General features: G+C 34.2%; 1 protein-coding gene across 2 annotated transcripts in view; it reads right to left on the bottom strand.

Moving 5' to 3' along the window:
* Window positions 1-15,597, bottom strand: part of MAN1A2 (mannosidase alpha class 1A member 2) — a 176,262-nt gene that overhangs the window by 22,766 nt on the left and 137,899 nt on the right. For both annotated transcript variants that reach the window (XM_058439415.1, XM_032154871.2), the window contains exons 10-12: window positions 12,490-12,709; window positions 9,931-10,103; window positions 6,515-6,630 (exon numbers count right to left, since the gene is read on the bottom strand). In XM_058439415.1, the coding sequence (XP_058295398.1) occupies window positions 6,515-6,630; window positions 9,931-10,103; window positions 12,490-12,709 (509 nt within the window). The remainder of the gene's footprint in view (window positions 1-6,514; window positions 6,631-9,930; window positions 10,104-12,489; window positions 12,710-15,597) is intronic.

Below are 15,597 nucleotides of genomic sequence, written 5' to 3' on the forward strand. Positions count from 1 at the left end.
GTTAGTTTTCCTTCTACCAGACAGGACCCTCAGCTGCAGGTCTGTTGGAGTTTACTAGAGGTCCACTCCAGACCCTGTTTGGCTGGGTGTCAGCAGCGGTGGCTGCAGAACAGCAGATTTTCGTGAGACCACAAATTCAGCTGTCTGATAGTTCCTCTGAAAGTTTTGTCTCAGAGGAGTACCCGGTTGAATGAGGTGTCAGTCTGTCCCTACTGGGGGGGTGCCTCCCAGTTAGGCTGCTCAGGGGTGAGGGACCCACTTTAGGAGGCAGTCTGTCCGTTCTCAGATCTCCAGCTGCGTGCTGGGAGAACCACTACTCTCTTCAAAGCTGTCAGTCAGACAGGGACCTTTAAGTCTGTGGAGGTTCTTGCTGAGTTTTTGTTTGTCTGTGCCCTGCCCCCAGAGGTGGAGCCTATAGAGGCAGGCAGGCCTCCTTGAGCTGTGGTGGGCTCCACCCAGTTCGAGCTTCTTGGCTGCTTTGTTTACCTAAGCAAGCCTGGGCAATGGCGGGCGCCCCTCCCCCAGCCTCGCTGCCGCCTTGCAGCTTGATCTCAGACTGCTGTGCTAGCAATCAGCGAGACTCCGTGGGCACAGGACCCTCCGAGCCAGGTGCGGGACATAATCTCCTAGTGTGCCGTTTTCCAGGCCCGTTGGAAAAGCGCAGTATTGGGGTGGGACTGACTCGATATTCCAGGTGCCGTCTGTTTCCCCTTTCTTTGACTAGGAAAGGGAACTCCCTGACCCCTTGCGCTTCCCGAGTGAGGTAATGCCTCGCCCTGCTTCGGCTCGCGCACAGTGCGCTTCACCGACTGTCCTGCACCCACTGTTAGGCACTCCCTAGTGAGATGAAACCGGTACCTCAAGCAGAAATGCAGAAATCATCCGTCTTCTGTGTCGCTGGGGCTGGGAGCTGGAGACCGGAGCTGTTCCTATTCGGCCATCTTGGCTCCACCCCCCCAAGATTACTTATTCTTAAGTATATAAGTATATATAGGAATATAAGACATATTCTTATATAGCTTTCCAGAACTTTACTACTATATTCAAAGTTTGAATTTCAAGAGATAGGGAGGAAAAAAGCACACAAGCAAGAGACACAGACATAATTTCTGCCCCAGAGACTTTGATACCAGTGAAAGTAGACATACTGTGGTGATAAATTTGATCTTAATTTTATGCTATTTCTCTTTCCTTTAATAACAAATTTGTTAAAGACTATGTTTCCAACTAACTTGCGATTTCTGAGCTGCCTAATGCCTGATATATACGAACTCAGAAAAAAATGGTTGAAATGTATCCTCAAAATGTATACTTTTCTCAGTTTATCAGATCTTTAAATAAATGTGCAACAGAATTGAGGTAAGGTGCAATGAAAATCTAATTCAATGAAAGATCTAGGTGAATGGGTGTAGACACTGAAGTACATATATAAAATAATACACTCCTTCAAAGTTTTTGATAAGAGGCTTATGACAGTAAATGGTATAAAGTGACAGAACTATAGAGAATCCATGTGGGAGATATTCATTCAACAATTCAAGTGCTACTGCTAGAAAACCGCTCCTAGGAGTCTTGGTGTTCTGTCTGCTAATTTCCTCGCAATTCTTTCAGCTTAAGAGACTTTTGACCAACTGCTATTTCACTAAAACCATGAATAAAACAATCCTTGGAGGGACAAAAGCCATTATCAAAGAACATATTTCTCTTTCTTGCAGCTGGAGAGGGGACAGCAGTACCATTTAGCTCTTCTTACAAAACAATCAAGACTCCAACCAAGTGTCTTTAAACAAGTTCATATGTTAACTAAAAGCTATTCATGGCTTTTCTTTCTTACACGACTCCTCCCCTTATTTAAAAAGCAAGCTGACTTGTATTTATTAGTAATAATGCACCTAAAATCTTCAGCAACTAATTCTTGTCTCAAAATACTCAGAAATAAACAGTCTATACATTTAATCTTGAAGAAATCTCTCTAGAGCCTCTGTCCTCCTCAATCTCAATATATTATCCCTTAATCTTCCTTTCACTTCTTTCCTGTATTCATGTCTTCTTTTTTGGTTTATATCCAGTTTTCATGGAGCATATCCTCCAAAAACTTACTGAGAAAGAGGATTGGAGTGGATTTTTGATACCTTACATGGCTAAAAACCCAGAATTCTAAGTTGGAATTAATTTTCTCTCATGAATCAACTGCTCCAACGCTTCTAGCTTTCATGACTGTTCTTGAGAGGTCTGAAGCCACTCTGAATCCAGATCTGCGAGACTTTATTCTATTCTCTCTCCCTGTGGAAGCTGAGATCTTTCCTTTACCCCAGTAGTTTTGAAATTCCAAGGTGCTGTGCCTTGGTGTGGGTCTGTGTTCATCTTCTATGCTGGGATCTTGATGGTGTCTTTCAAGCTGGAAATATATCCTTCTATTTTTGGATATTTTCTTAGCCTTGTTATATTCATATTTTGAACTTTAAAAGTCAAAGTATAACATACATACACAAATATGCCAAATCTTACATGTTTATAGTTCAATAAACATTTCTAAGTCAATACTGTTTATTAATATTTAAAAGTAAGACACTAACATGCTGATTAGAAACTGCAGTCAGGTTGGCACTGGAAACTTTAATATCTCTGATTCTTCCTTCTTACTGAATCTCCTTATATCTAATTAGATATTCAGGCTTGTCAATTCCACCTTTAGAGCTCTCATCTCATTCTTAATATCCCATGGTCTACCTTATAGCTATTCCCCTGAATACCAGTTCATCCTATTTTACCCATCTTGCCTTCAAGTCTAGTTCAAATGCTACTACTTCCAGGAAGTCTTCCCTTGTTTTCCAGGTTAAGCAAACTCTTTCTTCTCTAAAAGACTTCTGCATTTTGTTAATATTTCTCTTATGCACTTAATGTATTTAAAATTTGTTGTATATATTGCATGTGTTTTATTTCCTGTACTAGAGTATGAGTTTTAGAAACTTTGAAGGAATCTATCTCTGACCTTCCTCATTACATAGTTTTTGTTATGCCATCAGTATATATGCTAGATAAATATTAATACATGAAGTAAGGACTATTGAGGGAAACAAAAAAAGTAGGAGACATGGCCTTTTCTGGGGAAAAAAGTGTATCTATAGCAATAACTAATCCATGGTATAGCACCTATGACAACATGTAAAAGGTAAAATGACCCTCAACTTACGTCAAGAATACAGGTTTTTTCATTTAACTTTGCCACTGCCGTGACAATCAGTTTCCATCTCTGGTAGCTAAAACACATTGATTGTTGCCCTTTAATGAATCTGTAATAAATTCCCACCAATTGGTATAATATACAATCTTAAATTGACAGCTTCTGACAAAGCCTATTTAAATTAACTGATATTTGAGAAATATTTAAGAGACCATACTTATCTTCATTCCTCTATAAAGTTTTAAGCTCTATTTTTACAATAAGACTACAGCTACATTAATTTAGATCTTCACAGAAATGCCTTTATTCAATTGTATTTTAATATTATGCCATCAGTTTTTATAAAGAGTAAATCAGATTGAGTGTTTTTGTGTCTTCCCTAAGATCACTGTTTCAAACAAAATAAATATTTTCAAAATATTTACCATTACCATTATGTATTAGGTTGAACCATATTAAATTGACAATATTCAAATTATCCTTTTTAAAAGGGTAATTTCACATGGTTCACTTAATAGTTCAATATTTTTAAAGAGTTATCCAATTTAAGTCATTTTATAATTTAGCAACATAAAAAATTCTGTCTCATTTGTCAAAGTAGTATGCTCTCTCAACTCCCAAAAATGATAATGACACTGTGCAGAATGATTCCTTTTTGCTTTAGCTGCTAGGAAGTGCAATGCTGAATGTATTGCTCAATTGTGACAATTTTCTTAGCAAGGGTGATGTTATAATTATTTGTATGTTTCTTTTTGTTTGACCTTTTTCACTTTTATTGCTCCAGATGTATGTTTTTCTAAAAGCAAAAATTGTAGCAAATATATATCTATATATCTATATCTAAATAACTGGTTCCTAGCATACTGTTGTGTTGAGAAGAGTTCTGACTGAACTTGGCAAGGAAAAGTAGCAAGATTAACTGGTGATATTCCATATAGGTACAAGGGGATGAGGCAGCCTACCATCTATTTCCAGCCCTATGCCATGCATGTACTAAAGTGCTCCAAGTTGTAGTGATGAGGGATTTGAGAATTAATTGTGAAAGCCAGTCTGCAAAGAGGTGAAATTTGAACTGAAATTAGAAATGAGAGAGGCATTAATTGATAGAAACGATAAAGGCATTCCTGCCAGAAGCAATGAAACATAAAATAGACAAATGCAAGAGAACTTTATATATATGTAAATATTTGAATGTACATTAGGTTGGTTTAAGAACAGAATCTAGGATTAAAAGAATATTCACACAGTCTCAAAATTATCACTCCACAGATAAGTTATTAATTACAAAAAGAAAAAAGATTGTTTACATGACAATAATCAAATATAACCTATGCTCAAACTTAAAATCACCAATAATGGGCTAAACTATTATGTGTCTCTTTAAGAGATGCAACAATAAGAACACAGATCCATATAATATTCACGCTGAAAATGTTTAACCTAAATTTGATCATGAGGAACAATTAGAAAAAAATCTAAAACGGGGAACATTCCTCAAAGCAACTAGCCTGAATACTTTAAAAATGTCAATTTCATAAAAGATAAAAGAAAAACAGGAAAACTCTGTGCTAGATTAAAGGAGACTAAAGAGACAATGACAACCATATGTAACAAATGATCCCGTACTGGATCCTGAATTGGCATTAAACAAAAATAAAGTACATTATTGGAACAACTGGAGAAATTTGAAAATGGGATTACATATTAGACAACAGTATTATATGAATATTAAGGTTCACAAGTGTGAGAACTGAATGGTGATTATGTAAGATAATGACCTTTTCTTGAAAGCTACTGTTGAAATATATTGCTGATCACCATCAACTTGTCCAGCAAAACAAAAAGCTAAAAAAAAAAAGTAAAACTATGTGTATATGTGAATGTATACAGAAAGAAAGAGAAGGAAATGTGGCAAAACTAGGTGAAAAGACACAAATAATCATTGTCCTATCTTACAGTTTTTCTGAAGTTTAAAAAAAAAAAAACAGGAGAGATACTACACAATCTGGGCCAAATTCCATAGTTTACAGACATGTAAACCAAAAGCAAAAAATTTTATTTTGACATGTTCATTCAGCTAGATGTAGCTAGTGTACAACTAAAGTTCCCATCACTTTATTTTCTAGTCTAGTGCTCTTTCAACTTCTACAGTCTCAAGCCTAATCACAAAGGATAAGTCAGAATAAGAAACATCTAGATGTAGGAAACTGAGTACCCGGCAGATGTGCTAAACCATCCCAGCAGTGATAAGGGGCTGGATTAGGGTAAATTGTAGAAATGGAAAGGAGGGAGCAAAATAAAGAAACGTAACGGAAAGAAGCATAAAGAATTGGTGATATATTAAAAGGAGGAAGCAGATGATTCTATAATGTATAAGCTAAAAAGACAGGAAAAAAACAGTACTAGGGGTAATGAAAGAAAAATTAGAATAAGACAGACATTTAGAAACTTAGTTCGAGAAAGGTACATTTTAATTATAATACATGAGAATGTAAACTACAAGTATACTAGAATGTAAAATCCAGAAGGCAGGAATTTTTGTCCTGCTTGCCTACTGAAACATCCTCAAGTGGCTTAACAGTGCCTGGTAATACACATTTGTTGAAAAAAAAAAATGTTTACAAGGCATTCATGTATAGATATGCAAGAAATACAAACAATAAATTTAAGAGCGAGTAAGAAGAGATATTTATTTGGTCAGTCTTTAGGGAAGTGGACGTATTTACAATCTCCATCTCTTCCAGGTCTGTTTACAGAGAGCTCTACCTGGGGTTTTGAGTATAAGACCAAAATAAAGCTGCCTACTCTTTTCCATTGTTCCTTTTATGTGTATCTTTACAGTGAGCCTCGTCGGGAGGATGAGTGTCTATATGTCATTTAGTACCATCAAAACTGCATGATTATTCCTGACAGATTTCATTAGCTACAGTAGGGAGCTCAGGTATGATCCCAGGACCAGCATTATCAGTAACACATGAGAGCTTGTTAGAAATGCAAATTTTTAGGCTAAACTCCAGATCTACTGAAACTTTGTGGGTGTGGACCTAGTTACCTGTGTATTACGAAGCCTTCCAGGTGGTTTTAATGCACAATAAAGAGCAAAGAACAAAAAATTTTAACAGGTACTAAGTACTTTTTTGATAAAATACCTACCTAATAGTCTAAGTCATTCTTCTTGAGATGTAGCTAAAAATTTACATACCCAATTACATAAAAAGATATTTACAACAAAATTTAGTGTAACCTGTCACATAGTCATAATTCATCATCTAGTGATCGCACAGCAAAACCAGTCTAGTATAAAAATGTTTTTTAAAGCTATATACTTACTTTAATGTTTCAGCAAGAAAAAAGCTCTGCTGTACATCATCATGTGTAGGAGTAGAGGAATATACATCTTTGACTCCAGAAAATCCACCACTAACTCGGCAATACTTTTCAATGGCCTATGAAAGAGATCAGACAAAATAAGCAATTTCATAGAATTTCAAGTTTTGAAGGACAACAAAACTTTGAAGGACAATAGTCAAAAGTTCATAAAGATTTGTATGAAAATTTGATGGTTTAAGAATAATATATTACCAAAAGGAAATATTCTCATACTGGAAAAATTAACTCATACGAGAAATAGGATGTTTCCTATAGAACTTCTGTCTCCAAACTCTTTAATCTTTTTAAGACATCTTGTATTTTCCTCTTAGAAATCAAATTAAAGCTATTTTTTCTAAATGAGGGGTCTGTCTGGCAAAATAAAGGTCCATTAATTCTGACAAATCAAGATGGAGGTCAGGTTCGATTAACAATTTTTATTGCAATTTTATCACTTCCAAGGACAAACAATAATCCACAACATGCTAAAAAAATACTACTTAGGAGCACTCTATAGTAATAGCAGTAAGAGATAATATTTACTAAATACATACTATGTGCCAGACATTGCATTATCATAATCCCATCAGTTAGCCATTACAGGTGGTACCAACTGGCAGAAAGAGCCCACCTACTACAATAATAATTACAATATAAAGAGTTAACAATTATAAGGTATTTACTATGTGCTGAAAGCTGTTCTAAGAGCTTTAAATATAGTCACATTTCAATTTCAGAACTCTATGAGGTTAATAGCCTCACTTTTCAGATGGGAAAACTGAGGCACAGAGTAATTTGCTCCACATTATTAACTACTGTGCTTTACTGCTTGACTGAGAGTTAAAATTCTTACTCTTTTTGCATCTTTGGGCATGCCTAAATAAAATATACTGAATCAAATGGAATCTATTCACAACCTTATTTTTTAATTCAAACCAACCAAACAGTCTGCTTATGCAGGTACAGCACAGTCCAGAATTCAGCCAATCATGAAAAGTGGAAAGCACACGTGGTTGTTTTGTTTTTCTATTCTACCTAACCCTGCGAGGTCATCCAGTGAAGGCATGGTTACTTAACTAATCATCGCTGTCTGCCATGGCTTGTTCTTCCTAGTCTTGCTACTTTTCTTACTCTTCTGGGCTTCTCCTTCCTATGAAAAGCTAATTAACATTAAAAAGGTGTTTATTTAATCAATCTGCTCATTTTATAGCTCCATTTTGATTATAACTAAATTTAAGGGGTTTGGTGCTTTTCTCTAATATATTCTGAAGAAATTTTGGATACAAGAGTTTTTAAGTACTTTTCTTCACAATAATCATGTGTCTTCACCACCATATGAACTATCAAAATGGTTTAAGAATAATAAGAAAGTAGTGGGGAGGCATGACTAATCTTTAAGACATTTAAAGTCATGAGGGCAAGTCTGGAAGTTTGAATATGTCAACAGAATAACTAAGGCTACAGAAGACATGCTACACTGCTATTCTGCCTCACCCAGCCTTCCCTTTGCTTTCTTCACACCCAAGAGGAGAGGCCAATGGTGATGCATGAGCAAATACTATTTAAGATGTGACACCACCTCTTTTGCCTCCATTCCTCCCTCTTCTCATCACTTCTACTGCACACTTTTGAAACTTGAATTTAGAGTATAACTACTCTAGTTCTTGTTCTTGACCAATTATACATTGAGTTTGTGTTTGTCCATATAGGCTACAAAAGCAAAATTCTACCTCCTATAATTCAAATTTAGACAGACATGGACTAAAGTTTGACTCTGTCACACCTCTCCTTAACAGACAAAAGTAGGGCCATACTTGAAGAAAGCACACAGGAAAAAAGGACATTAGGAAAAGGATGAATTATCTTAAAGTATTCCTCAACGAAAAAAAGTGCTTCTGCCACCACTTTCCACTCCTCACGTGATTCAGACATATCCCCCTCATTCCTCTAAATAAGGAGCATTAAATATCAGGGGACATTCAAGTGAAACAGATTCATTATACGATTATTTTACCTATTTCCCTTACGTAAAATAGTGCTCAATTTACAGAAGCATTAGTAAGCCACTGCTAACAATAGAAGTGTGCGTGTATTCTATTCCCAAACCACTGTGGCAATAGTTTGGTTGTCTTCTCAACTGTGGCAGCACCCTCCTACACAGAGAATTTCACTAGTAGCTGTGCTCCCAATTCTGGAGCCAAGGGGCCAAGGAAAAGCAGCATCAATAAATGCTGCATCTGTTCCTGTTCTGTGTAACCACTTGTTTCCATTAATATGCTCTTATTGTTAAAGTCCAGGAGGACTATCTAGGTCTGAATGACAGGTGAAAAATAAGTGTAGTCCCCTTAGTTCAAGATCTCACATTATTCCCAGGTTATGGCTGTGGTCTCCTAAACCCACCAATTTGTGGATTACAATCAGATCCTTTTGCTTTGTTACTCCCCACTGAAAAAAGCCTTCAGGAGTTCCTTCCCCCTTATAAAACATTTAGCAGTTCTGTAAGGAATTCTCAAAAGTCAAGGAGCTTTTGCAGGTAGAAGATGCTAAGGAAAAAAGAAAAGTAAGATTTGAAGGGCTTTTTGGATAAGCAAAGAACTTTCTATTACCACTTCCCATATGACAGCACTTACGCAGTAGCTGACAGAAGTAACTAAGAGAGTGTGTATTGTGGGGAGGGAGTTGTGCACACGTATTATTTCCTGAACAACTAAGAACCTTTGATTTGGTGTGTAAGGCTGTCTATGTAATGCCTCCAATCTTCTCTCCCGCTTTGCCACTGTGAAACATTCTCTTTACATAAATTGGTATACATCTTGCCTTAAAACATATCTCATACATTCCTGTCTGGGCAATTTACCAGCACTACTGACCTCATTTAGGATGTCCTTAGTCATTCTATCTAGATTGTAAGCTTAAGTTAAACAATTTGAATGCGAATAGTCACCATAATTAGTGCTATTTATCACAATTAGTAAATCTCAAAGAAAAAAACAACCCCTTACCCCTGGGAATAAGCTATACTTTCATAAAAGACATAGTTTTTTCCTCCCTATGTACTGATAGCTATGGATTCCCTGAAAGACTAACATTTTAAGAGTAAACCACTTGCTTCCTTTACCTAACTAACCATTAAAAATTCCTCCTTTGAAATATATATATTTATATATTTTTAATATATTTTAATATATATTTAATATATATTGTAAGATTTATTTCTCCTGCCCAGAAACTTAAATTGACTAAGAGTTTCTTCATCAGATAAACAAACACTGCCCTACAGATACTAAAAATGAGGTAACATGGGTGAGGGTACATGGCATCATAGGAGGGCATGAGTTAACACTCTTGCAGATAAAATGGAATATTGGCTTATTTACCAGTGCTGCTTCCCAGCCCCACTGCCTGTATCTTGGATCATGAGTGAATCGCCATAGGTACCAATAGGTTTCGATTACTTCCGGACGGAGGATATAATACTTTTCAGCCTGCCGGACAGCCACAGCCTCCACTGCCCCATCAAACTTGAATGATTCAGGACCTAGCTTTAATGCTGTAACATGACAAAAGAAATAACTGAGCAAAATAAACCATATAAGTTTGTTTGCAAGGACTTCTTTCTTTCCTGAAAGAATAGAATATGAAGTAATTTTTGTTGTTTATTTTTATTGTTGCTGTTTGCACTCAGTGCAAAATGAGTCACTTTAAAAGATCCACATTTGGTTTTCTTAAAATAGACTTACAAACATTCCTGTTATTCTAACATGTTTCTCAGAATAATGTGTATCAACATACTGCTAAATCTAATTCTACCAATAAGAGTCTAGTAATCTTTTGAAAACAAATGCAAACTAGACATTTGCACATCATACAGTCCATTGTGGTCCAAAATAAAAGTATATAGATAATGATACTATGTGGATTTTTTTTTAAAGGCAAGGTAATTTTAAAGACATTTTGCCATAATACACACATATAAGAAAACATTTTAGAGCTTAGATTATGAATTGATTTAGCTGTAGATAATTACAGTATAAATTTAGCTGGAATAACTACTAAGGAGAAATGAATGGATATTTTAAAATATGGTGGCTAAAAATTATAGCACAGCTATAAGAAAACACAGCAGAGGATATAATAACCTGCTGGAAAGTTAGCAAAACTAGGATTGTACTTTTTAATTAAAGGATCTAAATTGAGATTAAAGACAAGTAAAAATAATGGAAGACTTGAAAATACAGGACACAAATCAAATAATCATTTTTTGGTTTACCATAACAAAGAGGGTCACAGGTTCATCAACTTGCAATGTGAAAATGACAATCAGAACAAGAATCAGCATCAGCAAAGTCATTATGAAACATTAAAATCAGAAATATAAGGAAATCCTTTCAAACTCTGGTACACTATGAATTTCTGAAAGGCAGGGAATATATCTTGTTCATACTTTAACCTATAAGCATCTAGCATAATACTTGGCATATAATGGCTGTTCCCTGTTTCATGGAGTAAATATTTAATTATAATAACTATGATATACCATATTTTAGAATGTATGCTATATGAAATTCAATTATTTTAGGTTTATTATTTGATTTTCAGTCAAAATCTGCAAAATAACAATCCTTATTCTCATGGATCCTAATATAAAATTGAATATCCATCCTGGTCCTCAATGTTTTACTAATTTTAGCTATATTTTAAGTGCATAATTGACATTCTGTATCAACACGATAATTTAGCCTCTATTTCGAACTCAGATCACTGCCATTATATGTATTATACACCAACACTTAAACTACCCTAAAATAACACTACTTCACCGTCCTCTTGACTTATATTCTTTCAGGAAATGGAACCCTTATTTAGTTAACGAGAGAACTGAAGAATCAATTTTGCCATAAGTTTAATTCCTTACTGTATAAAAATAACTTGACAGATTTATGAACTAGCATAAATTTTAGGTCAATCATATTTGTTTCATGGTATCTGATGATAAATTAACCCTAAAACAGAAATTGTTATTTGATAAAATCAACAATTCAACTTCCGAAATCGAATAGAAATTTCTAGTTTGTTGGCTTTCAGGGAGCTCATTATCTATTACTTCATATAGAAACTCATGTTTTTAAAGCCAGAGAAAACCTTGGAAGGTCTAGTCCAGTGTTTTTCGGCCCCCTTTTCATTATTGCACCCCTAAGAAATCTTTTGTCTTTTTTAAAAAAGCCTAATTGCCTTCTCCCTCTATAAAATTTTAATACCAAATACATACTGTGTATCTATTTATGACTATATGTACCTCTGTGCTTTATACATAAAAAGAGTAAAAATTTTCTCAGCCCCAACCAAAACAATTTTTGTCACCATTTAGGAATCATGTCCTTTTCCAAGGACACTGAAGTTCAAAAAGTATTTGCCCAATGCAGTGTCAGAGGATCTTTTTAGTTAAAGCCATAAACAATTCCAAAAACTATTGGTGAACTAATTGAAAAACTACTAGTTAGCCAGATACCAATAAAGACAAATATTATTATCTTTTGGTTATTCTTATCACAAGAGGATAGGCAAGGCAATATAACTGAAATCAGTCAATTTTATGTTCTTTTAAGTAACTATTTTTATAGAAGCTGAAATGGCAAAAATAGATTCTTATATTAAAATAAATGTTATTCCATATATTCCCGAATACCCCACGAGTCTTGTCTTTAAAACAATTACTTCAAAATCTTTAACAGAAACAGCAGCAGAATTCAGAATTTAAAAAATAATGCAGAGACATATTTCCAGAATTAAAATTCAAGTTCTTAAGAAAATGATTTGCCATGTTGGTGTAAACTATTTGGAAGTAAAAAGTGCCTATATATTCTCCTTATTGCCGAACACATTTTTAACTTAGAGATTATTTTAGACTATATAATTAGCCTTATTAATATTCTTACCAGTTCTGTCATATGACTCATGACAAGTACGTGCAATTTCTGCCCCTAGCTCTAAATAATGACCAGCTTTATCTGCTCTGGAACCATCTGCTCCTAGTGCAAACATTCCCCCAGCAAAGCAGGCCAAATGCCCCATCTTTTTTTCCAAGTGCCCATTCTTCCATTCTCCAATAAAGGTAAGACCTCCACGAGACTTCTTAATAAGATGTTTTTCTATAGCCTATAGGAAAGAAAAGATATTCAAAATTTTAGATGCAAACTATTAGTGTTCAAACTTACTATATCCTTCTGGCCATTATAAAACCTGGGTAATATGGTAGTCTATAAAGTAGTAACTTTCCCAAACTAAGAGACTTAATTAATAGTAAGTGTTGCAGTGGGTGATCAAATTGCATATAATCTGGAACCAATACCTGAATCACTACCATAATAAGACAGAGTGGAAGAGGAGAGACTTGGCCTAAAGATTACCTTCTACATAATATTATCTTTAGTTCCTTACTTCTCAAACTCACGCATTTGTTTTGGATGCTTTGTCATGGATAAGAGAAGCCATATTATAAACACTGTCTATCCTACTGGAATATACATTTTACTCAAAAGATGTAGGAATGGTGAGAGAAATAGTCTATATTAAACTTGAGTATATCAGAGTATAACAATCACATTTCATTTTTAAAATGAGATTTTCAAGAGCTTTGCTCCTTTGGAATATGTTCTTAGACTTTGCTGAGATGAGCTATTTTCTACCTTTAGAGGTATTTCTATGGAAAAGTATAAGCAATGGCCATTAACTCAGTTTTCTTTAGTAGAAACTATTATACATGATTAGTGGTTAACTTTTCTTTCTGACAAAAAGGAGTATTTTTACTGTCAGTTGTTCTCTGACAAGTTTAGTAACAATCAGCCTTGGAAAATTTTATTCTGTATTCTCCGTAATAATAATGTGAGTTTTACAGAACTGTAGTGACTATGTCTTACTCATCACCTGTATTCCAGAAGGCATATAATGTAGTGTGCACTCAATACATGTCTAATTATTAAGTAATGTTATAAATGAATGGTGCTCTTAGATAACTGTATTTGATGTTGGGGAATGAGAGGTGGCTGATAACCAAAATGATAAGAAATTATCTTTGGATTATAAGTTTTTGTCATTGTTTTAACCATAGTACTCTGAAGCACAAAAAGATTAGTTTTTTGAGTATGGAGTGGTATTTTTCATCTTTTTGAACCTCATGATAGTACCATGTTTTCCACATATAAGGTATTCCAAAAACGCCTAAAGATGGTATCCATATGTTTGTCATTTCTGTTCATTATAACCTAAATCTTACCATATTACAATTAAAAGATATCCAAGCATATCCACCTGGACTTACTAGAACTAAAGTAAAAGGCAGTTAGTTAGGGCTTTTTACCAATAATTTTAAAAGAAAGTAGAAACAAGGGATATGGGTATCTGTAAGGATAGGGGAAGGTAGGATGGGTATGGAATAATTTAAGTAAAATAGCTCAGAAAGACAAAGTTTAAAAATAATGTATTTCAAATTAGAATGAATCTTAAGTGGTCATTCCTATCTCTTTCATACATTCCACATGTCATTTATTTTACAATACGCTAATAGAATAGTTTTTGAAAATAACACTGCAAAGACTGCATACTTGAGATCATGTCTCAAAGTGAAAGCTGATCAACTGTTATTAAAAAACATTTATTAGGTACCTATTCTTGATTTAACAAACTAATAAAACTAATAAAAACAGGGAAAAGAAAGCAAGTACAGAAATATTTACAGGATACATAACATATAGCAGATGATTCATGAAAAATAGTGTGAATTTATAAGGTTAACTTTCAAAACAGTTATCATGCCTTTCAAAGCATGTACAATTAAAAAAAAAGACAAATATAATTTTTTTCCTTTGGAAAAAATTAAGCAGAAGTCAAAATAGATTTAAAGAAAATTACAAGAAAACAAACAAAATTAATTTATTACATGGTATATGATATATCACATTTTCTCAAATATAATAATATTAAATATATTCATGCATTTATCGAATACTACGGAATACTTATTATGTTTCAAGTATCATGCTAGGTGCTGAGATAATGATAAATAAATTAGTCTCTGCCCTCAAAGGAGGCCACAGTCTAGTGGGAATTACTAAGAGCTGTCTTCAACAACATGGTTCTAAGAATATTAAATTCTTCCCAGATAATAACCTATCTTGGATCATACAACTTTCTAGGTTTAAATTTTAATAAAAGAGAATAAAGTTCTCCTACTAAAATTTATATTCTTGGTTGTACCTTTAGTTCAATTTATTATTTAACACAATATCTCAATAAACACTTGTTGAGTACCTATAATGGGCAAAACACTGTGAGCCACATATTAAGTTCAACTCCTGTGCATTTTTTAAAAGCAATTGTAACAAATTACATGCCTAAACAGTAGGGATATAAAATGGATAAGATTCTTGCTTTAATGAAAAAAACAAACCAAACAAAAGTTATAACTCTGACAACTAATTACTGACTACATCAGCACAGTGTTGTTATATACAAAATATACAACTTTTAAAAAATAACTAAAATCGTTAGGTAGGTATCAGTTTATAATAGAGCACGAAGCTAATAACCTGCTAAACACACTTAACACACTTTTGACTTACTTTTCTATTTCACAGTTTTTTCTTAGAAATACTCCATATAAATTCTTCCTAGAATGAATCTTGTTCCAATTATAAACTGTCACAATATCATGGTATGAAGTCATTTAAATATGAAACAATATAATACAGTGGTTAAAAGCACTGGCTCGGCAGCCAGCCTGTTCAGTTCCAGGACCCATCAATTACCAACAATGCAACCTTCAGCAAGTTACTTTAACTTCATTGTTCCTTAAGGTCCTCATGTGTAAAATGGTGATAATGATTAAATGATCTCATATATGTAAGAAGGGTTAGAACAGTGCCTGGCACGTATAAAATACTATATAAGTGTGTTGTCATTATTTAAGTATTTACCCATAAGGCTCTCAATGTGTAGATTCAAGGGTTCATTTGAAAGAAAAAATGTTTATGAAAATGTATATAAAG

The sequence above is a fragment of the Hylobates moloch genome, unplaced genomic scaffold (genome assembly GCF_009828535.3).
Source record: "Hylobates moloch isolate HMO894 unplaced genomic scaffold, HMol_V3 SCAFFOLD_5, whole genome shotgun sequence".
In the NCBI taxonomy this organism is placed as follows: domain Eukaryota; kingdom Metazoa; phylum Chordata; class Mammalia; order Primates; family Hylobatidae; genus Hylobates; species Hylobates moloch.